Source organism: Rhinolophus sinicus, chromosome 3, assembly GCF_057876585.1.
Source record: "Rhinolophus sinicus isolate RSI-liver-muscle chromosome 3, RSI-T2T, whole genome shotgun sequence".
Lineage (NCBI taxonomy): Eukaryota > Metazoa > Chordata > Mammalia > Chiroptera > Rhinolophidae > Rhinolophus > Rhinolophus sinicus.
In genome coordinates this window covers 146,726,680-146,752,219 of record NC_142503.1, presented here as the reverse complement: position 1 = coordinate 146,752,219, position 25,540 = coordinate 146,726,680, and the positions used below count along the sequence as shown (strand labels likewise).

The window sequence follows — 25,540 nt, the reverse complement described above, 5'->3', positions numbered from 1 at the left end:
CCTTTCATTTTGTGTTTATCTGATGTTACCTCATGGTAGATTGAGGTGATGTTTTCTTGCCCAGAAAACTGCATCGAGAGGTGTTTCCTTCCTAGGGGATCTCATTTGGAGGCCCAGGAAGTCTGACTGTCCTTCACTTAACTGGTGAGTCAAGGTGCTGTCTAATTTCTCCACTATATAATCGCTGGGTTTCTTTCCCTCCCTTACAGTTAATATGCAACTTGTGGGGTGACACTTTAAGATCATGCAAATATCCTATGCCTCATCAAAATTTCTCATAGAGTTAGCATTTATTGATTCTTGCCTGATCTAGTCTTTATCACAATGGTTTCAAAATGATTTTCCATTTCCAGCACTCTTGTCATGTTTAACAGTCAGCTCTCATCTTTCCACTGTGAGCAAGAGTCCCCTTTCCTCTCATTTACTTATCCATTTATTATGGGTATAAATTCACTCATTCCTTTTGTCCGATAGTTTATAATTCATTATTGTACTTAACTATTTTGGTGCTCAAGTTATCCCAGGTTTGACCAGTCCCTTTAATGTGGCACCTTCCTGCATTCTCCTATCTCTCTTTTTTTTTTTTTTTTTAACTTTCTGGCATCCTAATAAGATGTTTCAAGCTCATCTGTTACCCATCTTGCCCCAGCCCTAGAATCAGCCTCTTCTTTGATGAGCCCTGATTTATTTTGGTGGGAATGGTATTAGAGACCAAGAAGACTTGGGCAACTAGGTGTGCTCATGGCTACAAGGGTGACTTTGTTTTTTGGCCAAAAACAAGGAAATCATAGAAAAAGCATCTATATTTATGTATACAAGTGCATATATACACATTCATACATACATAATACATATGTTCACATGAATATGCTTATATGCATATTTTTAAAACCATGAGTTTACACCAATACCTCCACATTCCATTGTGATGTATCCCCATAGGATTTTTTCTTGCCTTTCCCCATTCCATATTTGTATGTCCTTTCCTCTACAGTGAGAACCGGGTACCCAGTAATCTCTCTCTCTCTCTCTCGCTCTCTCTCTCTCTCTCTCTCTCTCTCACACATTTACTCATTTACTCTGTCCTATAATACATCTAAAATACTTTCAAAATTGCTTTGCCCATACTGCTAAATAAATAAACCTGCTAAAAATTTGTTTATGTAAGATTCACCTGCCATTTTCCCCCACATGTTTGTCCCAGCATCACTTGGGACTTTGTTAAATCCTACTGATTCAGAAACTCTGGGGTAGAACCTAGTAATCTATGTTTTAACAAGACCTTGATGTGATTCTAATGCGTGCTAAAGTTTGAGAAGCACAGCCTGAAATACGCAGCATGGGTTTATGGTATGGTTATGTGTGAGCCCACGTGCCCATGTGTTATTATGTAAAATAATACTTTCAACATGTTCAAAATGTAACAGCCACAAAACAGATCCAATGCAGACTAACGGGGTCCTTTTGTCACAATATGGAGGTGAAACTATATACGTAAAAGATAATACACCTCCAGCTCTCCTCCTGGTGCCAGCCAGGTGGATAATCAATCAGGAGGAAGGGGGAGGAGGTGAGGGTGAAGTGCCTTCCTAGGCTGGAGTGGGTGCTCTCCACCACAGCTGCTGCCCCTCCACCCTTCACCCTTCTGCTTTACACATGTGCAGTAAACTCAACATGGAGGGAAAAAAGCTCACAGCCATTAATCTGATACTTTCCCCAGTTGTCACCGGACTTCCTCTCTTCTCAGACTCACAGAACAAAACCCTCTGTCTCCCTTACTGAACACCTTGGACAGTTCCACCTCCGGGCCTGCCCCAACACACATGCATCCATTTCTTTTCCTCTGCAGACCGTCTGTGACAATCACTAGAGCTGGCTTTTACAGCGACGGTTTCATTGTGGAGAGAGGGAAGAGGGTTCCCTGGATCGGCCCCAACCCCACCAAAAGAGCCTGCCAAGCAGGCTTTCCAAGAGCTGGAATCAGAGGGATTACCTTGTGCTCTTCTTAAAGTACAGATTCCCAGGCCGCTCCTAAAATTCTGATTCAGTCCGTCTGTATTTTTGACAAATATGCAGTGTGATTCTTTTGATCTTGGCAAGTTTTGAAATACTCCCCGAGGAGCAAGTGTCTCTCAAACTTTATCAGGCATCTAAATTATCTGGGAAGCTTGTTTAAAATGTATGTTCCTTGGTGCCACTCTTGGAGAATTCAGTCAGTAGGGATAAAGGAGGGTGTTCTCTGCATTTGGAGTCCCCTGGACCCTGGTTACACAGAGTAGTCCTGACCAGCAGCGAGGCGTCACCTGGAAGATGTACAGAATCTGTTAGATGTACAGAATCTCAGGCCCAGCCCAGACCTGCTGAATCAGGACCTTCATCATAATAAGATGTCCAAATGGTTCAAGGTTGTACATTCAAGTGTTAGAATCACTTGGGGAGCTTCCAAAAATCTCAGGTGATTCCAATTTGTAGCTAAGGCTAAGAATTGTGAGGGTCCTTCCAGCCTCTCCCACTGCAGAATTCAGGCTGACCCTGAAGTCCACAGGGAAGGAATGATACCCTCACCCATGGATCCAGGGCATCAAGAGCCAGAGGGCCTACTCCAAAAGCCCAATGACTAGGCAGTTGCTAGAGGGAAAAGAAACAAAATGGTATTTCATTTCACCTTATTTGTAAAGCATTCTTCATCTAAGTCCTTCATCCCTTGAATTTCTCTGAGATTATTCCCCTGGAGTCCTCTCACTAATTTATTATCTGGTTTCCACTGCATAGACTCTGTTGCTGACATTATCCGTAAATTGGATCCTTACCAACTCTGTATTTGACTAAGGCATATGGACCAATCCCCACCAGAGTTAGCAAGGACAGATGCAGATAGCATCCCTCTGCCTTCTGGTATCCAGTGAGCAGGGTACCTCATCTGAGCAGGGCTGGTTGCCCTATTCCCAGCTCATTTAAATGCCCCAGCCCAAATTCAGCCCCCCATCCCACCTCGCACCTTCTGCTCTTCCAGCTGTTATTCCAGCCTCCTTCCTCCCTGGGCCCGAACACTAACTCAATCATAGGAATGGTGGCAATACCAGCTTCCTTCGCCAGGGACCCAGCCCCCTTTCATTGACTTCTCAGTGACAATTCAGAAATATCCCTCACCGTGCCATTAAAGTGCTTCAAAATAATTATCCAGTAAAACGATTAAGGACATCTCATGGAACTGCATTCTATGTACACATTTTCAAAAGATAAAGACTTGTATCTTAGGTGTCTCTATTCTCTATGGGGCCACATCCAACTTATTTATGCAACGATGGTGCTAAATATGCCAAAGAAATAATCCATGGTCTACCTTATGGAGCTCGTGATCTAGTGAGAGAGACAAGTAAGTGAAAAACAAATTATCCAGGGGGTTCCATGAGCATTGAATAGAACAGTTCTCCCTGGATGGGAGAGGAGGTGGAGAAGGCTTAGCAGAAAATGAGATGCTTGAGTTGGGTCTTGATTACATAGGGAAGTTTTTGTATGGAAAAGAAAGAGAAGGAAGGACATTCTTGGTGGAGGGAACAGCTTGAGCAAAAGAATAGGCGTATAAAAGTTCATATGTATTTAGGACTGACTTCTGAGTACCCACTACTATGGGTACTACTGTGGGTAGTGGGTGGGCAGTAGAGAGAAGTGAGGTGGGAAAGGTGGTTGGGGTCAGTGTCAAGATCCCCGAATATTATTGTAGAGCAGCCACCAAGAGCTTTCGTCTCAGGCTTTTGGGAGACCCTTGTAAGGCTAATTGTATAGAACAAGTCATTAGGAGAATATCATTTACTATTGAACTCTACTGACAATTTTCCATAAATGCAAACCACTAATTTGAAATTCGTTGTGGGAAATGTCTGGTGATTTAGTGAAAAGTCAAAATTGCAGGTTATTTTTGAAGGAATTCCATTTTATAACTTTCAATTGCTGTGAATATTATAAGGTATTATATACAGCTATTCATTAAAGAAATGGGATCATGAAACTAAGACTTAAAATTTACAATAAGCTTATATGCGATAACCATACATAATAAGCATGTAATTCATCGAGTGTGCCGTTTGACTCTCTTGTGGAATCAACATAATAACTAGGGCATTAATATGAAATACTTCCAATTATTAATATCACATATTTCCAAACTATTAAGGGGTTCTTTAAGATGAAGGATACTGATCTAATAAAGCTCCACTGGATCAGGTATTAACAGAAGTTTACAAATCAGAATTCCTGAGCCAACGTTTCAGAAAAGAGCCGAGCTGAGATAGAAAAGTGAGCTGGGCCCTTTTGCTACCTTTTGTTACTGACTGGACAACAAGTGCAATTCTCTGCCCACTGGTCCCTTTGAAGCTGTAATGTCGGGAAAGAGTTTCATGGAGGGAAGGGTCAGGGGTGGGTGTCTCTTCCTGTGCGTATCCAAAAGCTTGAGCCTCTGCCAAGGAAAATGTGAGCATGAATGGCCAGCAAGACCATGACGCAAGTATAATAGGAGTATCAAAATGTCTTCATCCATTGAGCAGTCCCAGCTCACCTTCTACCTCAGCTTCAGCCTATGCCAGAGGGAACACAGGACAGAAGAGAGAAAACAGTTTGTGGGGAGAAGAACTGAGAGTCTAGAACACAGGAGAAGAGCTGTTGAGAAGCCATGGAAAGTGAAAACCAGTACAGCAGGCCCTCCAATAACAGTTTCATTATAATGACGATAAGATGCTGAGGAACTCAACTCCTGTTTATATCAATTCGCCTGTGCCAAAATGGGTTTCGTTCTGTCGGTTTGCTTAAAGTTACAGAACCTATCGAGGACATTAAATGAGGACTTACTATATGAGTCTCCGCTTTCCCCCCAGCTGTGCCTAAGGAACACCCAGGCCACAGCTGGTCTCCTCTGGTACCATCACTCGGCCCCACACTAGCTCTAATCCCAGCTCCACCATTTACTGTTTGGGTGAAGTTAGTCCGTACCCTTTACCTCTTGGCCTCAAGCTACTCACTTGTAAACTAGAGATAATAGTAGTAAGGACCTCCCATCATTGTTGTGAGGTCCTGTAAGGTGATAACAAGGGGGGGTGGGGGGGGCTTAGTACAGGGGAAGCAGCCATTTGTTTCTGGTGATCCCGCCCCACCCCTCTTGGCCCAGGCAGCCTCTGCCCTCCTTTGTTCACAAGGTCCGATCCCCCACCTCTCCTGGGCTACAAAAGAGAGGTGAGTGGAAATATTTGATATGCTGGCTCCAGAAGGAGTCCAGGCAGCAGATGCAGCAGAAGGCGGGTCTCTGTCCTGGACAGCTCTGTTAAAGAAGCAAATAGGTGTGGTAAGAGGTTTGGGTGACTTTTCCAGCCAGAATTTGATGGAGCAGACTTCTCCTGGTTTTAATCCACTGCTCCCCATCTTTCCTTTTCCGTGGGTCATGTCATTTGCCTTCAGCTTCCTCTCAAAGCAGACATGCACATGGAGACAGCTGTCTCGTGCTCCTCTGTGCTCCTACTGAAACTAGACTCCCTCCTGTCCCTCTCCCAGGCCAGCAGGAGTGTACTGTCCCCTCTGCTGCCTGAACTCCCTCCATCTCTATTTCCACGCAGCCCTCTTTCCTGGATGGGCCCGCTGTAGTTCTTTCAGCCCCAGCAAGGCAGGTCTGGTTGACAAGTGGCCTGCTACCTGGCTGGCCACCTGCTCCTGCCCTGTTCACCACAGCTTCAGGGCCCCGGGCTCCCCTTCACCAGCTGCTTCTGGCCATTTCCCCTTCCTGGGGGAAGTTTTCATGATGTCTCCACCATGCTGACATGTGCCTCTAGGACACAGTGGATTTGGAGGTCCCCCACTAAACAGCTGTGTGCCCACAGGCAAGTTACCTGCCCTCTGTGACACTGTTTCTTCATCTAAAGAAAAAGATACCCATTTGTACGTCACCTGCGTTTTGTGGAGCTGTCATGGGAAGCTTTAACAAAGGTGTTTTAAGCATTGCAAAGCAAGATTCAGGAGTGGGTTATAGTGGTCATACCTGACTAGGAATATCTGCTGTTTGTGTGTTTTTATTAGACCTTTCATGTGTATACCGAGAAGAATTTCCATGGTGCCCTGGCTGCCCACAAACTCACAAACGCAAGCAAAACTAGCCTGTGTCCAACAGGCCGGTCACCTGTCTCTTCTGGGCATCACAGTTTCAGACAGTCTGTGCAGGAGTTCACTTCCTGTGCAAAGACTGCCGTTGGCAGTATCCGTTAGAACTAACTGGAGTTGCTTTTCAAATTGTACGTTGTGCGATGCCCTCTGAATTTACCACTTAACAGCTGCCTCATTCCAAAAACATTTGGGAGCCCAGCTTGTGAAAATATGCACAGTAGTACAGCAAAATGACTGAGGGCAGAGCAGATAACAGTATGACCCAGGACTTGGAGTCCGGGCTCTAATTCTGAAGCTGTCGTGGCCCAGCCTCTGGCGGTTTGAACTCCACAGTGTGATCACTGGCCTGTGAAATGGGCTTAGGAGCAGACCTGCCACGTTTACCTGCATAGTTCTGCCTTCATGTCTCTCCCGAGCCCTATCTGTCTTGAGATCTGGTTTATTTGCATGTTTGCTCTTCCATATATATGTATATTGTTCTGTAGAGTTTCCTATGAAAAGCACCTTCAGCTATCAAGAGGGGGACTTTGGGGGCTCAATAGACGTAAACAGCTGACCCCTTCTCGTCCTTGCCACCGTCTAGAAGAGGGTCCCTCTCTGTGGCAGATGGAGGTGGGGAGCTTAGGAGGTCAAGTGCAGAGGGCTCACCCCAGGTAAGACCCAGCTACTCCTCTCAAACAGTTTCATTGAGATATAATTTATATACCATCCAGTTCACTCATTTAAAGTGTATAATTTAGTGCTTTTTATTAGTCACAGAGCTGTGCAGCTATTACTACAATCATTTTTAGAACATTTTCATCACCTCCCCCAAAAAGAACCCTATACCCAGGAGTAGTCATTCCCGTTCCCCACCCACCCACCCAGCCATAGGTAATCACCAGCCTACTTTCTGTCCCTATGGATTTGCCTGTTCTGGCCCAGCTGCTTTTTTTATCCTTTTTTCCTACCGCTGAAGCCTCAAGCTCCCCTGAGCAAGATGTACAGGATGTCCCTGCCAAGCCTATCAGGAATCTGGATAGAATTTCAGGGTGTGCTTTCGCCTTACCCAGTGTACCCTACCTGCCCCCAGAGGAGCTCAGCAAAGGAGCTGAGGGCCTTAGCAGCTGCCTGGACCTTCCTCTTCCAAATTCAGGCCGGGCCTCTTCTGTGTGACTTGGGACATCACAGGCGTACCTGTTCAAGAATACTTGGCCCTACAGGTTGCAGTTTTCAGTGCTGGCACGGGCCGTTATGGTAAAGACATTGGGCCTTTAGCAAGCCCCTATTAAAATGCCACGCTGTCTTTAGTTGCCAAGGAGGTTTAACAGTGCCCTGGAAATCTCAGCCCTTCCCCTTTACTGCTCTCTGCGCACCTCCCCTGCAATCATGTAGGACAGCACACATTGAAGCAGTTGTTTGGAGGGAGAAAATACTTGGCCAGTGTGTAAGGACTCACAGGGTACAAACCCCATATGAATGGGAAGCTGTAGGCACATAGTCTGCTTCCATTAGATTCAGACTGCCAGATAAATCTGATTTGAATCATTCCCTGGCCCCTCAGGCCTTTCACCCTGCCTCTCTAGGGTTCTCTATCCAGACTTCACGGCCAAAACTGTCCTCCCCTCAGGTTAAGTTCCTAAATTTCCTTCAGCCTATTAAGTGCGACAGCTCACAGAGCTGTTGCCAAAATTAAATAATGTCCTAACATGACAGGCACAGGGTTTGCCATTCACTTGGCTCCATTTTCGTCTTATTCTATCGGATAACATGGCTTCCTAAAGCACGCCAAGCCCTGATTGTCTGTATGGTTATCCACCCCCCAAAAAACAAACACACACTTCTCCATAGTCCTCCTTCATGTAACTAACATAAACTAGAATTTTCTAAAGGACTTTTACAAATTATGTCCAAGAATACCTCAATTGACGAAGTCCAATTTTGTGATCTGACCTGATAATATCGTTTACTGAGCACAGAGGTCTTGCTCCCTCCCTGCCTCATCTGAAGGTGCTCTGCCCCAAAGGCCTTCTCTCCCCAGTCCCGCCCCCCCACCCCCAGCCCCCATCTCTGCCTGCCAGGAGTGAGGTGGAGGTAGTGGTAATGGAGAGGCTGACAGATGAGGGGGCGTGAACTGGAAGGGCGGCCCAGCTCTCTCTAGAGTGAACGGCCCAACCCTCACACCCTTCTCCAGGTGCCCATTTACGATGGAGACCCCTGGAGTCCTGGTCAGGTCTGTGCCGTCTGCTGCTTCCCCTGGCAGGATGTTGAAAGCTGTTTACGCACATCCAGTCATAGCGCTGTACCTAGAAGGGACTGCAAGTTATTTCGTCCCATCCCTTCATCATATAATTAAGGCACCTGGACTCAGTTTGGTTGAGGGAATTAATCCAGTCATTCAGCTAATTCTTGACAGAGAACCAGAACTCAAAACGTCTGACAACCTGTGCAATGCTTTTTACAGAACCTTCATCACCCGTAGACCAGGAATATGGAGCATGCCCCTATTATACCTGGACTCTCAGTGTACTTTCAGCAGGTACACACTGAAACATTGTGGGGACAGAGTCCCAGAGAGCAGTTTCCAGGTTCTCGGCCTCACGTGGAAAGGTGCTGGCTAGGGTAGCAGATGGCCACCAGCTGTGACTAGTTGGCCGTCAGCTGTTACCGTTAGCCATTAGCCACTGATATAACTGCTGTGGCTATGCTGGTTGGTGGGTTGGCAGAGAAGCGGATGGCAGATTGCGGATCGTGTGGTTCCTGCTTCCTGTGTCTCCAACCCAGCCGCCATCGAGAATATAGTGGTATGACTCCCCTATCTATGGCTCCGTGGGTGTTCTTTTTTGACCTCACCATGTCCTGTGTTCTTGTGCGGGGAGCGGGCGCTGAGACCCCGCATGACAAACAGACATAGCTCTGCTGCCCCCAAGAAGACAGCCTTACTCTAATTCACAATTGCATTCTATGTGAAGCAGCCAACTCTGGGACAAATAGACCAAGAACATCAGAAAACAAGTTAAACAAATTATCCTACAATTTTAATGAAAAAGTAGAAACTCAGTAAACATATAAAGTACCTATTGTTTGATGGCTCAGAATCCTAAGAGAGCAAACACTGAGCTGTTCGCAGAGTCTATGAGATGGTGGTTGTAACTGTTTTCTTCTCCAAAGCTCACAAGCTCAGAAAGTTGAAGCAACTGTGAGCAATGTGAGTTTATGTTTTATCACCTTCATTCAGATGAACATAGATCTGGATTTTTTGTAGGACTGGCTGATGTCCCTAGAGAGCCAGTACCTGCTGTTTTTGAGAAACCATAAGGATGGAGAACATGCAATGGAAAAGTCAACATTGTGGGTATATATTCTAAAAGGTAGAGTACATGGCATGGCCAGTTAGCTCAGTTTGTTAGAGTGTGGTGCTAATAACACCAAGGTTGCCGATTCAATCCCCGCATGGGCCACTGTGAGCTGCACCTTCCTTAAAAGAAAAATAATAATAAAAGGCAGAGTACGGTTACCTCGGAAAATGTTTAATAGACTCTGGAAACTAGGATACATTGCAGCTATACATTCATGGATTCACATGGCTTTCATGCCTGCCGGGGCCTTAGAACACAGCCTATTAATTTAAAAGATGCAGAAAAAGAGATCAAGTGACGTGTCCAAGTTCATACCACATGCTAGAGACAGAGCAAACATTCCAGCCTGCTGTGAAAATTCAGTGTTTATACTTGCATTTTGACTAAAGACATATTTATACTTGCAAACATCTAGAATACTCCTTAGGGGTTTATAGTTTTAATAGTCACTTCAATATATATTAACTTATTTAATGCTTATTACAGGCCCGTGAGGAAAGAAGGCCATTGCCCTCTGTTTCCCAGCTGGGTAAGCTAAGGCTCAAAGAAGATGAGGGACTTTCCTAAGAACAAACACCATGGCTCCAGAGCTGGGACTTGAACTTGAGTCCTCTGAGTCCAGCTCCATCTAAGAAGTTGTATTATAAATCTGTCTAACTATATAAATGTCCCCAGGCCAATATGAGTGCCCATCTACTCCCAGGCAAATTCTTGGCAGACTTTGCCTAGCTTGATCAGCACTTTAGATGTTGTAATGTCCTTTGTGTCATTAAATCAGGACAATGGATGTAAGTTGGTACACGAATGCTTGGCTGATAGCTGATTCTAGGATATTTCTGTACACAATGTTTTATAAAGTGTGGTCTAAGACAGGGCTTCTTAATCTCTACGTAGTGAAGAACTAGTTGTTAGTTTCTAACTTTCATCTGTCCTGGACCAATAATGTTGATAATACAATAAAAAAAAATGTATTACTGGAAAAAACAGTCACATACTTGAATGCTGCAGCAATGTCAAACTGCCACAAACATTTCTAATTGCTCATTCTCAATTTCCTGTGCCGACCTTGCTACAGGTCAGTGACAGTTCAGAGACCAGCACAAGTCTGCCAACCACATTTGGATAGACACTATTCTAAGCAATGCCATTCCTGAGAGAAATCCCCTGAATAAAGAGTTCCTTAATCATATAAGTTTGGGAGACTCCATAAACTTGAAAGTATCCGTGCACATTAGCAATTAAAGGCTCTGAGAAGTCCTGCATTAAAGAAGCTTGTTTAATCATTCATTAACTCAGCTCTTCCGCAAACTGACCTGAAAAACTCATTGTTCATAGAATACCTTTCAACATCCTGTAGAAATCATGTTTCTTGTAATATCCTTGGCTCTGTCTTGCCGACTATGGACAAAGCACGGGCCCCAGGCCTGCTGACAGCCTCTGTCCATTGCCCATGTCCTCGTGTGCTACCTTTTTTCTTTTAACTCTTTATAATCTTTCACTCTTGTGGTACACAGTCTTTTTACATCTTTTATGGCTTTTATGCCCCCCACATAGGACTCGCTGTGAGTGACCATAGCCCTGGAGGAGATCACAGTCACCTGTGGGAGATAGCCTCCCCTCCGCTTTGCCACTGCATACTGTAAACACATCTGCTTGCCGACATTCATGGAGGTGACTCATGACAGATCGTCTTCCTCTTCAGTACCACCTTTCACAAACAATAGGAATTCTCTTCCCTTTAATCGGGTACTATGATAAGTACTTGTCTATTTTTCGTGGAAACTACAACCACACAAAAATTGTAACTTTCCCATAAGACACATATATTGCTGTTCTCTAAGCAGCAGTAGCTCTTGTCATGCTCCGCTCGCACGCCCTTACTCTCTCTCTCTCTACCTTGCTCACTGTGTGGACTCTCGTGACCCCCCCATTGGTAGTTTCCCACCCTATAACAGGTAATCTGTGCCCTGAAATGAACTCTATGGCAATTCCAAAGCACTGCTCTCATTCATATTCTCTTGACAGTCTGATAGCTATCGTTCTGCACAAGTTTCTAGAAGTACGATTTTATTTCTGTGGGTTGCTACTGCTAGCCTCCTTGGTGACCCTCAACAAGCTGTATGTAGTCCACTCCCAATTCTACCGATATCTCTGCTTTCTTATTCAGCAACTCCAACTTCTGCACAGAGTTCTTTCCAAATATACCACGTGCATTTAGTCATAGACACCCCCTCTGATATCCACACAGGCACTGAGCTCCCCTAGCCAGGGACGATGCCAGGACATCCTGGAATGTAGAACGAGTCAGCCAGGCTCTCTTCTCTAGGAGAATCTCACTTCCCAGGTTCTGACATGGTGACATCTACCGTGCTCGAGAGCTCGGGGCAGGAACTTCCAAACTGCATTTCCCACCATTATGTATGAGACATTAATAGACAATCCCCACCGCAAAAGGGCTCTGGGTGAAGTAAATTTGGGAAACAGAATTACAGGTGCTAATACATGTCAGGAATTTTGAAGAGGTGGCTACATATCGTAGGTTTTTCTAAATGTATTTGATCTGCAAACCATCTTTTCAAGGAACCCCTGTTTCAGACAGTATCATTCCTCTGATGCCATTTGGGAAATGCTGGCTCAGGAGTAGCTTCAGCCACTCAATCCTGCCAAATGCCGAGAACCAGATTGGGGTCATTCAAACATACATCCTGGTTAGGTGGAAAGTGGATATCTTTTTGTGATCTCTCTTCGCTCTGCCTTTTGAACGATAAGTAAGTTGAGTCTGTACCCAATGCCCAGTTATTTACTTTTCCATAGTTATGTGTTCTGTGTAATTGACCATCTAGAGCCCTAATGACTTCCCAGTTATATTCCCAGCCCGGACCTCTCCCCTGAGCTCCAGGCCCCATATGTCCTGTGGTCCGCTGGATAAGCACCTATGGGAGATCTTTAACAGGCTGTCCAGCAAGCACTTCAAATGCACTTCGTTTCACATAAAAGTGATTACTGCCCTCATAAAATTCATTTTTCCATCTGCATTTTCTAATGGCCCCATTGTTACCATCCAACCAGAAACCTGGAAGATGTTCTGAATTCCACCCTCCCAGCCAAGTTGTTATTAAGTCCTCTTGATTATACCTTCCAAGAAGGTCTTGAATTTTCCCTGTTTTCCATCCTCAATTGCAATTATCTAATTTGGGGCCCTCATTACAGTGGTTTTCTAATAGCTTCTATTTCAGGTCAGGATTTCTGGGAAACAGACTCTGGCTTTCTGCAACTTGCATGCAGAAAGGTTATCAGAGAGAGCTATGGAGAATAACCCCTATGGGGGCCGTGGAGGCGATAAGACCAAGCGGAGGGAGAAGTTGAACTTCAATGTCATTGCAAGAATAGCCTCAACCAATCCTATGGGGTGCTCTGGAACTGGATGACCCTTCAGAGTTGTCCCAAGGTGATGCAAGGGGTTGGGGTTGGAGAGCCTTAAACCAACACATTTTCACTCTTTTCAACCTCCACCCTCCATACCAACCCCTATTCCCCCCAACCCCATACTGGTTGTGGGTATCCCCGACCTCACAACCTGGGTGGTATAACCTTTGGCCAAGGGTGGTTCCCAGAATGGACCTCAGCTGAGAGCCACCAGCTGCCAACTCTTCCAAGCAGGTGGAGGAATTAGTGCCTTAGTCCTAGGGGGCATCAGGGTGGTGTAGCACACCACCCTTATTCATAACATTGCTGCTTTCCAAGTCATCCCCCACAGGACCACCAGAGGGGTTTATCTAAATTTAATGACACTACACCCTTACTCAGAACCTTTCAATAATTTCTCCTTATCTACAAGAAAATTCAGTCTGAGTCCTGTCTACCTGTGAAGCCTTGTCTCCCACAGCTTTCCTCCTTGCATGCACTCTTACCTCACTAATACCAACGTACAAATACTTATCAACCCTTCATGAATGCTGCTCCCCCTGCTCAGTATAAATTTGTCCCACTTCTCTCACTAGAAAACTCCTATTCATCGTTTGGGGACCAGGGTAAGCATCCCCTTCTCAGCAATACCTTCCTTAAGATCCTCAAGCAGAGATAACATCCTTATTCTGTTTTTATAATCTTGCATTTATTTGCTTACGTGAACACTAGACTGACCTCCTTAAGGGCAAAGTCTGTGTTGTATGTATTTTTGAATGGGAATGAGTGAATCAATCAGCCATGTGTATCAGTGTGGTATAAAGCTGTGCCTACATGGGCTGGCTTGAACTAACGAGTTGATTTCAGTCTAGTCAGCTCTTTCTTGGGGCACTTAATCTAGTTGCACAGTGAGGTCTGTAGGTCCCTGGGGGGAGGAACTCTCTCTGGAGACTCTCAGCTGGTTTGGTATATATATAGCTCAATGCTCTGAGGGAATTGGGTATTTAATAAATACTTCCCATTATGTTGATGCCACCCCCTCAGGTTGGGCAAGGGATGTAGCCAGTGACCTATAGTATGTGCTATGACAGGTCTGGCCTGACTTGCCTAAAAATCTCTCTTTTATGACAGGTCTCCTCTCATGTCCATTCTGAAATTCTTTTTTAAAGATTTTTATTAAAATATAGTTAACATATAATATTATATTAGCTTCAGGTGTACACCAGTTATTCATATTTATATACCTAAAAAAGTGATCACCATGGTAAGTCCAGCAACCATTAGACACCACACACTATCATAATATTATTGACTGTGTTCCTACCCTGTACATTATATCCCCATGACTTACTTGTTTTATACCTGGAAATTTGGACCACTTGTTGCCCTTCACCTTTCCCCTCACCTTTTTAACTTTTCAATTACAGTTGACATTCAATATTATTTTATATTAATTTCAGGTGTACAGCAGAGCATTCTGAAATTCTTACCCTTATATTTCTTTTTTTTATGCAACTTTTTTTTTTAATTAAAATTTCTTGGGGTGACAATTGTTAGTAAAGTTACATAGATTTCAGGTGTACAATTCTGTAAAACATCTATATATCACGTTGTGTGTTCACCACGTAGAGTCAGTTCTCTTTCCGTCACCATATATTGGATCCCTTTTACCCTCATCTATCATCCCCTCCCCCCTTATCCTCTGGTAACCACTAAACTATTGTCTGTGTCTATGAGTTTTTGTTTCTTCATTTGTTTGTCTTGTTCTTTTGTTGTTTTCAATTTTATATACCATATGTCTGTGAAATCATATGGTTCTCGACATTTTCTGTCTGACTTATTTTGCTTAGCATTATAACCCCAAGATCCATCCATGTTGTCACAAATGGTACTATTTCATCTTTTCTTATGGCAGAATAGTATTCCACTGTGTATATATATATAACACAACTGCTTTATCCAATCATCTATCAAAGGACATTTTGGTTGTTTCCATGTCTTGGCCACCGTAAATAAAGCTGCAGTGAACATTGGAGGACATATATCTTTACAGATAAATGTTTTCAGAACTTTTGGGTAGCTACCCAGGAGAGGGATTGCTGAGTCATATGGTAATTCTATTCTTACTTTTTTGAGGAACCCCCACACTGCCTTCCATAACGGCTGCACCAGTCTGCATTCTCACCAACAGTGTATGAGGGCTCCTTTTTCTCCACAGCCTCTCCCACACTTGTTACTATTTGTCTTGTTGATGACAGCCATTCTAACTGAGGTGAGGTGATATCTCATTGTGGTTTTTGTTTGCATTTCTCTGATGATTAGTGATGTTGAGCATCTTTTCATGTCTATTGGCCATTTGTATGTCTTCTTTGGAGAAATGTCTGTTCAGGTCCTCTGCCCATTTTTTAATTGGATTGTTTGTTTTTTTGCTGTTGTTGAGTTGAATGAGTTCCTTATGAATTTTGGATATTAGCCCCTTATGGGAGGCACTGTTTGCAAAAATCTTCTCCCATTCGGTTGGTTGCCTCTTTTTTTTTTTTTTCCCTGAGGTTGCCTCTTTATTTTGTTGATGGTTTCTTTTGCTGTGCAGAAGCCTTTTAGTTTGATATAGTCCCATTCATTTATTTTAGCTTTTACTTCCCTTGCCTTTGGAGTGAAATTCATAAAATGCTCTTTGAACTCAAGGTCCATAAGGTTAGTACGTATGTTTTCTTCTGTGCATTTTTTTGTTTCAGGTCTTATATTTAGGTCTCTGATCCATTTTGAGATAATTTTGGTGTATGGTGACAGATAGCAGTCCAGTTTTATTCTTACCCTTATATTTCTTAACGATTAAACCAGTGGTTCCTTGAGTGAGGTGAATGTACTCTAGGGCCAGGCAAACTGATGCATCTGTAGAAGAGAATTTCTATGTCTTATACTATATTATATTATATAAGACCCGGTCTTTTATTATAGTAAAATAAGACTGGGTCTTATATTAATTTTTGCTCCAAAAGATGCATTAGAGCTGATTGTCCGGCTAGGTCTTATTTTCGGGGAAGCACAGTAAATAGCACATGGTTTAAAAAATCCTGGAGACTCTTAGATTGGACTCTGAAGACTGGATGCTCCTTCAGCCTTCATCCATTAGCTTTTCAGTTGATCTGATTGCTGAGCTAATTTGCGCTAATGGGCACTTAAGGCCTTAGGGGAGCTCTGAAATCCAAGATCTGGAGATGTTAGGAATGAAAGGTAGGGGCAGGCAGGGGGCTACCTGGGGAGAGCATGAAGGCTGCATCTAGCCAGTGCTGGCGAACCATCTGGTAAGGAGTTGAGAACCTGGAATACAAAGAGGCAGAAGGTGGAGCAGGAGACAGCAATGGGATGGGCAGCCTGCTGGAGGTCTGAGGAGATATGGAAGAACAACGTCCCTACCTCCACCAGAACACACCCCACTTGCTTCTCACTGTGATTGGAGCTCATGGCAGAGTATAGCCAGCCAGGTATGAAGACAGCAGTGGCTGCTCCAGAGTGCCCAGGTAGGGGGGCTGAGAGGCAGCAGCAATCTGACTGGAGTCAGGGCAGAGGAGCATTGGCATAACCAGAGCACTGTGTTTACTTGAGTTGTGCAGTTATTTGGGGATGGCTGTAGGGATCGATTGATGGTGGAAATGGAGAGTGGGGGGAGGGTGTTGTTAGTATTGTAGCCGTTAGTGCCTCTTTGGCAAACGGGAGTCAGTGAGACATATTAGGCTAGAAAGAGGAGAATGGCATCTGAGAGAGGGAAAGACCCTGACCCAGTACCAAACCCTGGGGGCCTGAGGGCCGCATTGGGACGATGCGGCGGAATCGCTCTAGCAGCCACGAAACAGCTTTATGATACAAGACCAAGAGGCACGCGCAGGGAAGGGGCCTTCTCAGTGGGAGATGGGCTAAGGGCAGAGGAGGACTCCACGAGCAAGTCTTTCATGAAGAGCAAAAAGGAGGTGCAGAGAGATCCCAAAGGTGAACATGCCTAACATGACAGGTTAGCCCTGATGGCGAGGAAGCAGCCTTCACATCTGCACAAGTCCTGGGTCCACTAAAGAATCAGTGGCAGGCCGTTGGATGGGCAAGGTAGGACATTACGTACAGTTTTCTTATATACAGTGTTTCCTAGAAAACAAAGAAAATCCGAAGGGAAACCAATGCAATTTCTTTTTATTTGGTTTGTAGACTCTCGATTAGGCTCTTAGTGTTCTACCAGCACAGACTGTAAACCTTTGAGGACTGCAACCACTTCTAGTGGATCTGACTTTGCACTTCAGTTAACATAAACGTTTCCATGTACTATTCTATATATCCTTACCACAACCCAGCCAGGCAGGTATTCTATCCATTTTGCAGATGGTGATATAAAAATTCCAACAATACGTTTGTTTAGCCAGAACCCTATATTCTGCAGCTGGGGACTCTGAGGCCCCGGATGGAGTTAGAATTGCTTTACCTCAGACAAAGTGCAAATAGTTGTCCAGGCTAAGACTCATGGGCAGGACTCACAGAACTCCACCCCCTCCTAATTCTCCATCCTTTTGTTACAGTTCCCTCCCAGCCCACCATGGTGCTAAAATCAGAGGTCAGCAGACAGAAAGCAGGTGGGCGTGAGGAATGCTTCACGAATTTTATTGGGTCTGCCTTTCCAGTCTTGATTCTCCCTGGCAGTTGGTTCTCACAGTCTCTATGTTTCTTTGCAGCATGCAAAAGGAAAGAGCAAGAACACGGGAAGGATAGAGGCAACACACCCAAAAAGCCCAGGTTGGTCTTCACAGATGTCCAGCGTCGAACTCTACATGCAATATTCAAGGAAAATAAGCGTCCATCCAAAGAATTGCAAATCACCATTTCCCAGCAACTGGGGTTGGAGCTGAGCACCGTCAGCAACTTCTTCATGAACGCCAGAAGGAGGAGTCTGGACAAGTGGCAGGACGAAGGCAGCTCCAATTCAGGCAACTCATCTTCTTCATCAAGCACTTGTACCAAAGCATGAAGGAATAACCACGAACTAAAACCTCGGTGGAAAAGCTTTAAATTAAAAAAAAAAAAAAGAAAAAAAGAAAAAAAAAATTAAGAGACCAGGACCTCAAGATAGCAGGTTTATACTTAGAAATATTTGAAGAAAAAAAGTGTTATTTATAGTCCAAAGAAACCAAAGACTTAGCTCACCTGCATTCTGACTTTGTTCGGAGACACATACTTCAGCGGGGCGACGACTTGGCAAGAAAAATTACGAGCAGGAAACCACCACTGGATCTCACACCTTCAGTCCATGATCATTCTCTCTGTGCTTGGCTATTTCGTGGTTTGGGGCATAGTAATTGTGAGCCACTGAGTGGACGTCTTTTAAGATCGGACTTTCTCATCTGTTGCACCGCTCCACAGAGGTGTATGGTGTCTCAGTACTGTATGTGGGTGTGTGGGTGCGTGTGTACACACACACGCACGCGCGCGCACACACACACACACACACACCACCAGTGGTTAGGGACTTAGGCAGGGCTGGTCTTCAGGAAGGGTTGTGCTATAGGAGTGCAACCAACACAGTGTGGGGTTGTCTAAGTTCATTGGATTAGGAGTGTGATTTCGCTCATGTAGCCTAGCGTTTGAACCTGCCAGGCCCGCAACCTACATGCAGATTCAAACCCAGCAAAGAAAATTCGAATGACACCTAAACCAGTGCATTCTCTTTGTTTGTTAAGGAATGTTCAGATATTTTTTAAGAAATGAAACAAGAGTCCATCCATTAAAAAAAAAAATCACCTAGGTACCAAAGAACACACTTAATATTATAGTGCAGGTATTTTATTGCAATGATTTTAATAACCAAAGCTATTTTTACACAAGATACTATGTAAAGTTATACGTATGAACTGATCTAGCTGTAATACACATGCCACGTAGAATCATGACTATTATTTATGACTCTTGAAGCATTTGAAATATTAGTTTTCAGAACTGGCAAGAAAGAATGTAGCTTCAGGGAAGCAATTAATATCACAACAGAGAGGGCAATGCAGAACACATATACATCCAGATGGCATATCCCCTTTCGGGATCCATAAAAGTCACTTAAGTAAACATGTAGACACGATTCCAGAATCTTTTCATAGCTGAGAAAACCTGGGAATTCTTCCAAAGTAGGACTCCGATTTGTAAACTAGAAAATCAAGTTGAACAGGGCAGGTAACTAAATTAGAAAATTTATTCAAAATAATGCTTTCTGGTAAAAGACCACTGAATAAAGGACTCCATGCTTAGATTAATTTGACATGTTTGCTGTATGCATTTGACACCAAGTCCTTTTTGTTAATACTTTACAAACACAAATAAAGTGAGCAGACCAACATTATTATTAGAATATAAACTATTCAATATTTTAATCGTTTAAAAAATATGATCAAACTGATTTTATGGCTAATCCCAGACATTTTATGACTTGGACATCAATAAAAATAGCAAGTGCCACCAAGAAATTGTGGGAAAAGCCAGAGTTCTAGTGAAAGACAAAACTTTAGGTTCTATAGGTCTTAAGCTATTTATTTCACTAAGCATAGCCTCCAAAGCATACTACATTCTTTCTTGCTACTGCATTAAGCTGGAAATTTTATAACATAGATTCCACTCTCTAACAGGGACAGATAAAAACTAGACCTGAACCTCCAAATATAAAAATTTAAATTTCTCTTTTCCCAAATCACTTAACCAGGGCTATAGAAATCAAGGCAAAAAAATTTTTTTAGTAGTACCCAAGTGAATCACTCGATGAGCCCCCCTTCCCCATTCTCTTTTAATTTAATTGAATTATAACTCATATAAGTGGATGCCTTTTGTACTACTAGTATTAGGTAAAGAACTGGGTACTCTTGGTTAATTAGCACACCTAACTAGAAATATAAAATTAAATGTTACCTCAACAATATGTTATTTTTTGAGATTCATTAAAATGCTAAAGAAAAAAAATCAAACCATCTTGACATAAAACCTAACTCCTTAGGATCAAATTTCAGCATCTTATCTAGGTTTAGAAAAGGCAGACACCTGGAGAAATGAGGCAAAACCAACAAGCCATCTGTGTCTCCTTCATGTCTGCTGTAGAATGACAAAAGGAAACCAACACATACTTCCCACTTAATGAAATAGTGCATTTGCCTTGACACATTTTGTCTTACTATTGTTTTTTAATCTCACCCCAAATTCTACCTTAAAACTTTCCCTTATAATATGGCACAATTATAATTCAGTTATTAAAAGAGACCATTTAAACCCTCCAAGATTCACTAAAAATTTAATCTTGTCAAAGACATAAACTAAAAAGAAAAAAACTGATTAACTTTTTCTCTCTCTCCAGGAATAAAAGGGGCTAGGAGTAATGTATGTATAATTTAGGAGGGAGGAAAGCCTTATTTATTTAAATCATGAGAATTTTAAATGCAGGGAAATTTAAGCTGTGTCTACACACAATCTTACCAAATTCAATAGCCCAGGAAAAACAAAAGTTAAACTCAAACAACCATGATTTTTTGTTTCGTTTTCATTACATTACCCCTTCAAATTAATCTAACTGCATTTTAAAATTTCAACCAATTATTTTGTTGCTGTGTAGACACAGTTTCAAGGAATATTACTATGTTTTTAATATTCTCACCATAATGGTTTTTTGAAAAATAACCAGTGATTCTATTTGCTAACACCAAAGATAATTTTCATACCAGCATTGAATTTGCACCCATTATGCAATTTCAGGGCCTAGAGATATATTTTCTCATACACAGATGCACAAATCAGAGCCTGAAAAGCAATTTTTTTTACTCGACTCTTTAAGCATTCTCACAACCTCTGCTTCTTAGAAATCATAATGGACAAACTCAGCTTCTCACAAGCAATACACTTATCCCATCACGTATGAGTGATTCTGTTTTGCTTCTGACTTGGCACATAGAGAAAAAATGCTTCCATTCCTCCTTACTATAACATTAATTTATGGCTCGGGTTTCTTAACCTACCACAACCGAGTGCATCATTGCCATTTTTTCACCCATCATTTCTCAATCTTTAGAAAAATTCACCTAAAAAGATAGTCACTCTTTTATTTGCATGTTTGTTTATTCCAGAACTGCACTTCAAATAACATGTTTTGGGTTTTTGTTTTGTTTTGTTTTTTGGTAGAGTGGAAGTTAGACTGTTTTTGGCCATACATCATTCTGGCCCTCTCATGACCAGAAGCTTCCCTGAAAGGGGGCCAAGAGAAATTGTGGGAGGTGTGATGTCTGGACACCCCAAAAGCCCAGACTTCAGTAAATGTTCAGGTAAAAGAATTCTGGATGTCAGGAACTGAGTGTTCCATTCCCTGGATACAGCTGGAATAGACCCCAAAAACCAAAGAAAATATGTGGGGAAATTCAGAAGTTCTAACTGAACATGTCATCAGTCTGTCCCTCCCCCCCAAAAAAGCATAATTAATTTTCCAGGAAAAAAAGGTGAAAGCACTATGCTACTTTTGGACTCATGCCACTCCCATTGCTACCCCAGGTGAATGACCCGTCTTTGCAGGTTAAATGAAACTTTGCTATACCAAAGAGTCCTAGGACATTTTCACATGAGCTATAAAAGCATTTTCCCTAAAAAAAAAGTCCTCCCTTCTTTGTACATAAAGGATGAAAACTATGCATTTAGCAAACAAAGAGAAAGCACTTCTCCCTTTCCTATCTAGTTGTTTAGGGTGCATTCAAACACCGGAGGCCGTTTTGAGATGCAACTGGCCTTCTGGATTATTCTTGTGGTGTGGTTAGCTTTACAGTGCATTTGGTAACTATTTCCTAAATAGGAAGGACAAAGAAGCAGAAGGTAAGAAATAGCTACTTCCACGTGTAAAAAAAAAAAAAAAAAAAATGTAAAGATCTACTATTTATAGTGTGAACCAAAGACGCTACCTCACTCGATTTCCATTGGTGATTTTAATCACATTGATATGATACCAAAGAATACCAAAGATATTTTCATGCACGGCTTCCGTCTGCAGAGGGAACTCCGCCCCTGTCCCAACCCTTCTCCCACCTCCTGGCCCCTCCTCACTCTTCACTCAGTGTGTAAACTTGTCTTCATTCTTAATAATAATGATACAACAACAACAACATTAGGAAATACTACTCTTATTACTGCTAGTTCTACTTGTAAATCTCTAGGCAAACATGTTGCAAACTTTGTAAACTCCTAGGATGAGTGCCTTGCTTGAACCAAAGTGTTAAACCGCTGTTGACCTCTCTCACCTTATACTCTTTGAATACCTCAGCCTCTTAGAAAGGCCACTAATGAAAAAAAAGGAATAATTATTCACCGTGGTGCTTTTTCCGTGCAACCATGCAATGAAACTTTCTTTGATACCAAAGGATGACTTTTTTTTCCCAATTTCTTGCTGATAAACCAAAGCTCCTCCACCTCCTCCTCGTTCCCTTTCAAGGTCCCCCCACTTCACCGAGTCCCTTCACCAGGCAGGCCGTGCATCACTTTTACCAATTCCTCCAAATACCTCATAGTAATAAAGTTTTAGGGTTATGTTGTATAGAGAGTCTATGTGATAAGGCAGAACTTACTAGTTTGATAATTGTTAAGGTTACTTTTAAAAGAAACTTTATAATTCTTATTTATTTTGTAGTTTGTATGTTTGGGATGTCCGCACCCTCCCCCATTAGGTTTGGGGTTTATTTTCTTGGCAGAACTGCTCTGTTGCTCAAGGAAGACTTAATTTCTGGAATTGTTCCCCAGGTGGGTTAAGGGTTGTGTAAAAATGCAAGAATGGAATAAGAAATGCTTTTCATTTTGATGGTTATTTACGAAGTTTTTGTGTTTCGTAGTAAATTTGTTTCCACAGGGTAAAAAATATATATATATATATATAATCTCTTTCTTGTGAAACTGGTTCCTATTTTTCTCTATAATGTGCTGTGATTTTTTTAATTTAATTACATTTTATATGAGCTTATTTAATCACTGCTTTAATTTATGTGTAGTTTTTAAAATGTATATAGTAGAATTGAAATGGCCAAAGCTTTATGTTACAATCTTTTTGTTCTCGATGCTAAGATTAGCTGAAGGCAAGAGCTTCTCTTCACTGCAGGGTGTATTTTTAGCTTTTTCTTAGCAGGCACTTCAATGTGTGTTGTGAACACTGCCAGGTTCCCCCCTCAAAAAACTTGTACATGCCAAAATAAGTGTTTCAAAGTAGTCCTTTTTGTCACTTAGAAGAAAGGCATTATTCATGTTCTTCCTTTAATTTATTAATTTCTTTCTTTCTTTCTTTCTTTTTCTTTTTTGGTTAGAAAGGATTACTTTGCAGGTTAGACCTGAAATTCCAAAGAATTTAAGACTTGTTTAATTGTTCCAAAGCACCGGCATTTGTGAAATAATTTGCTACCTTTTTTTTTTTTTTTTTTTTTTTGCTTGCCATTCCCACGGGTATGAGAAGTAAAGAGTATAAAAACTCAAAGAGACAAGCTAACTTGAATTTGGAAATCCTCTTAAGTTTCCCCAAGTTTCTGAATTGCTTCAGGGCAGGAGGCAGCGTATAGAGACACAGTTCCTTTTGCAGAGGAGAGTATAATGGCTTCATGCCCTTTCACAGAAAGTCAAGGCTGACCAGGCCTCTGCCCATCTGGCCAACCCAAGGAAGAAGCAAAACATGATTGCTTGGCCCCAATTATCAGTCAAGTTTAAGGCAAATATATTTCACAGTTATATATTCCTCCCCACATCTGATTCTTAGAATCTGCTACCCACAATTCCACTCACCCTCCCCATACCCCTAACCACCATAATTGGAAGAATTCTTCTCAAATGTCAGAGTCCCCTGGTGAAATGTACCCCAGTCCTATTTGAGTTGGTGTCTTTTCACTCTTTGTCTTCCCACTAGTTTTCTTTTCCACATGCTAGAGATGGTCCCGGCCTCAAACCCACTTCATCAGGTTGTTCAGATACTTGGCCCTGCTTTAGATCAGCACACACAGAATTCTCGGCTGACTCATGGCATCCTCAGAAGACCCAGTGCCCACTATTTTGCTTTATTTTGCTGAAATAAGTTGCTTCAACTATATGGTATAAATCCATAGATGTAAATACCTTCCTCTCAATACAAGAAATTTACCTTATTTTCTTTTGCAAGGGTGTTTGTGGTAGGGAAGGAAAGGGAGGGCTTAGACTTTGGGTCAAATGTTACATTTTCTTAGAAACATTTTTATACTCGTTATGTATTTTAATAGGGCAATAAATCTGCTCTGAGTTGCAGGATCATTCAGTGCTCTGTTGGTAAACATTGACTAATTATTTGTTTTTAATACAAATGCTGTGCAGTGAGTTACAGAGAGCCCAGGAAAATGGTGGAGGGAGAAGACTTTGACCATCAGCAATGAAATGCTGAACAGAATTGTATTCACAAGGTCATATTTTCTGTTTCTGTGTTAGTCTCGATTTTTTTTTTTTTTGTGGTATGTTCTGCATTTATTACATAATCATTGTGGGCTCATTTTAGATGTGCCGTCTGAACCAAGTGACAAGTATTTTTTAACAAAATAAACTTTAAAACATTGTCTTCCACTTGCTTCGGTAGTTGTCTTCATATCTCCCTGTGTTTTTGTCCCTTCTGAAGTCAGTCCATCTGTCACGCACTTAGACCTGTCCCTTCCCCCTCTTCTATTTCCAATACACCTTTAACCTTAGCTATTGTTTGAGTGTGACTCCATTTCCCTGTTCAAGTTAGCTTGATGGTTTATTATGTAAGGAGGGTGCCTAAGACAATCATCAGGTAAAAAAATAAATAAATAAAAATAAAATGAAAAAAAAAAAAAAAAAAGATCAGTAGAATAGAAAATCTTCCAAGAGCAGAGGGAGTTCTTCCTTAGCAATGGGAAAAAAGAAAAAAGAAAAAAAAAAGTTAAACACATAATTAAATAATTAATTTAAAAACCTAACCATGAGGAGCTTAGAAGATTTTGATAAAAGACAAATGTTGCTGTCATTTTCTTTGTCAATTAGAAAGCAGTGGTAGTTTCTACGTTGCATCTACATTTCAGACGAAATGATTATTGTACCCAGTTATTGTTGTTTGCTAATATTTTGTCTCTCTTTCTCTCTGTCCAATGCTTCTTCTGAATTTTTGTGTGTAGCAACAAAAAAGTGTAATGCATTAGGCATTATTCTGGTTTGTTTATGAGTATTTCCTGTACTGCATTAAGGTTTCTTTCTTTTTTTTTAAGCTTCGCTACTGTTCTCACTTTATGCCGTGCAATATCATCTGCTGTGTTTGCTAAGCAAAAAAGAAAAAAAGAAAAAAAAGCAAGTGATGATGCCATCATGCTTTTCAGTGTTAAAATGTTTCAGCATTTATGTAGTCACCAAAATGTAGTAAATAAAATGTTGGATTTTCCAGCACTTTAAATTTAGACAATACTTGCCTTCTTTTGTTTTTATTCTCTTTGTAATCCTCAGTGAGTAGCTTGTGGATTTTGTTTGCAGGAAGGATGAAGCTGAGAGGACAACATGCTTGAGAACTAAAGCCAGGGCCGAGTTTTAAAAAAAGATTCAGTAATGGGGAAAAAGAAAGAAGGAAGTCTTCTCTAGTGGAACAGGAAGACATTTTAAAATGG

General features: G+C 42.0%; 1 protein-coding gene across 1 annotated transcript in view; it reads left to right on the top strand.

Moving 5' to 3' along the window:
- Positions 1–24,491, top strand: part of ONECUT1 (one cut homeobox 1) — a 40,956-nt gene extending 16,465 nt beyond the window's left edge. Inside the window, exon 2 of the mRNA XM_019747086.3 lies at positions 17,603–24,491. Coding sequence (XP_019602645.1) covers positions 17,603–17,895 — 293 coding nt within the window. The 3' untranslated portion in view covers positions 17,896–24,491. The remainder of the gene's footprint in view (positions 1–17,602) is intronic.
- The last annotated feature ends 1,049 nt before the right edge of the window (positions 24,492–25,540 follow it).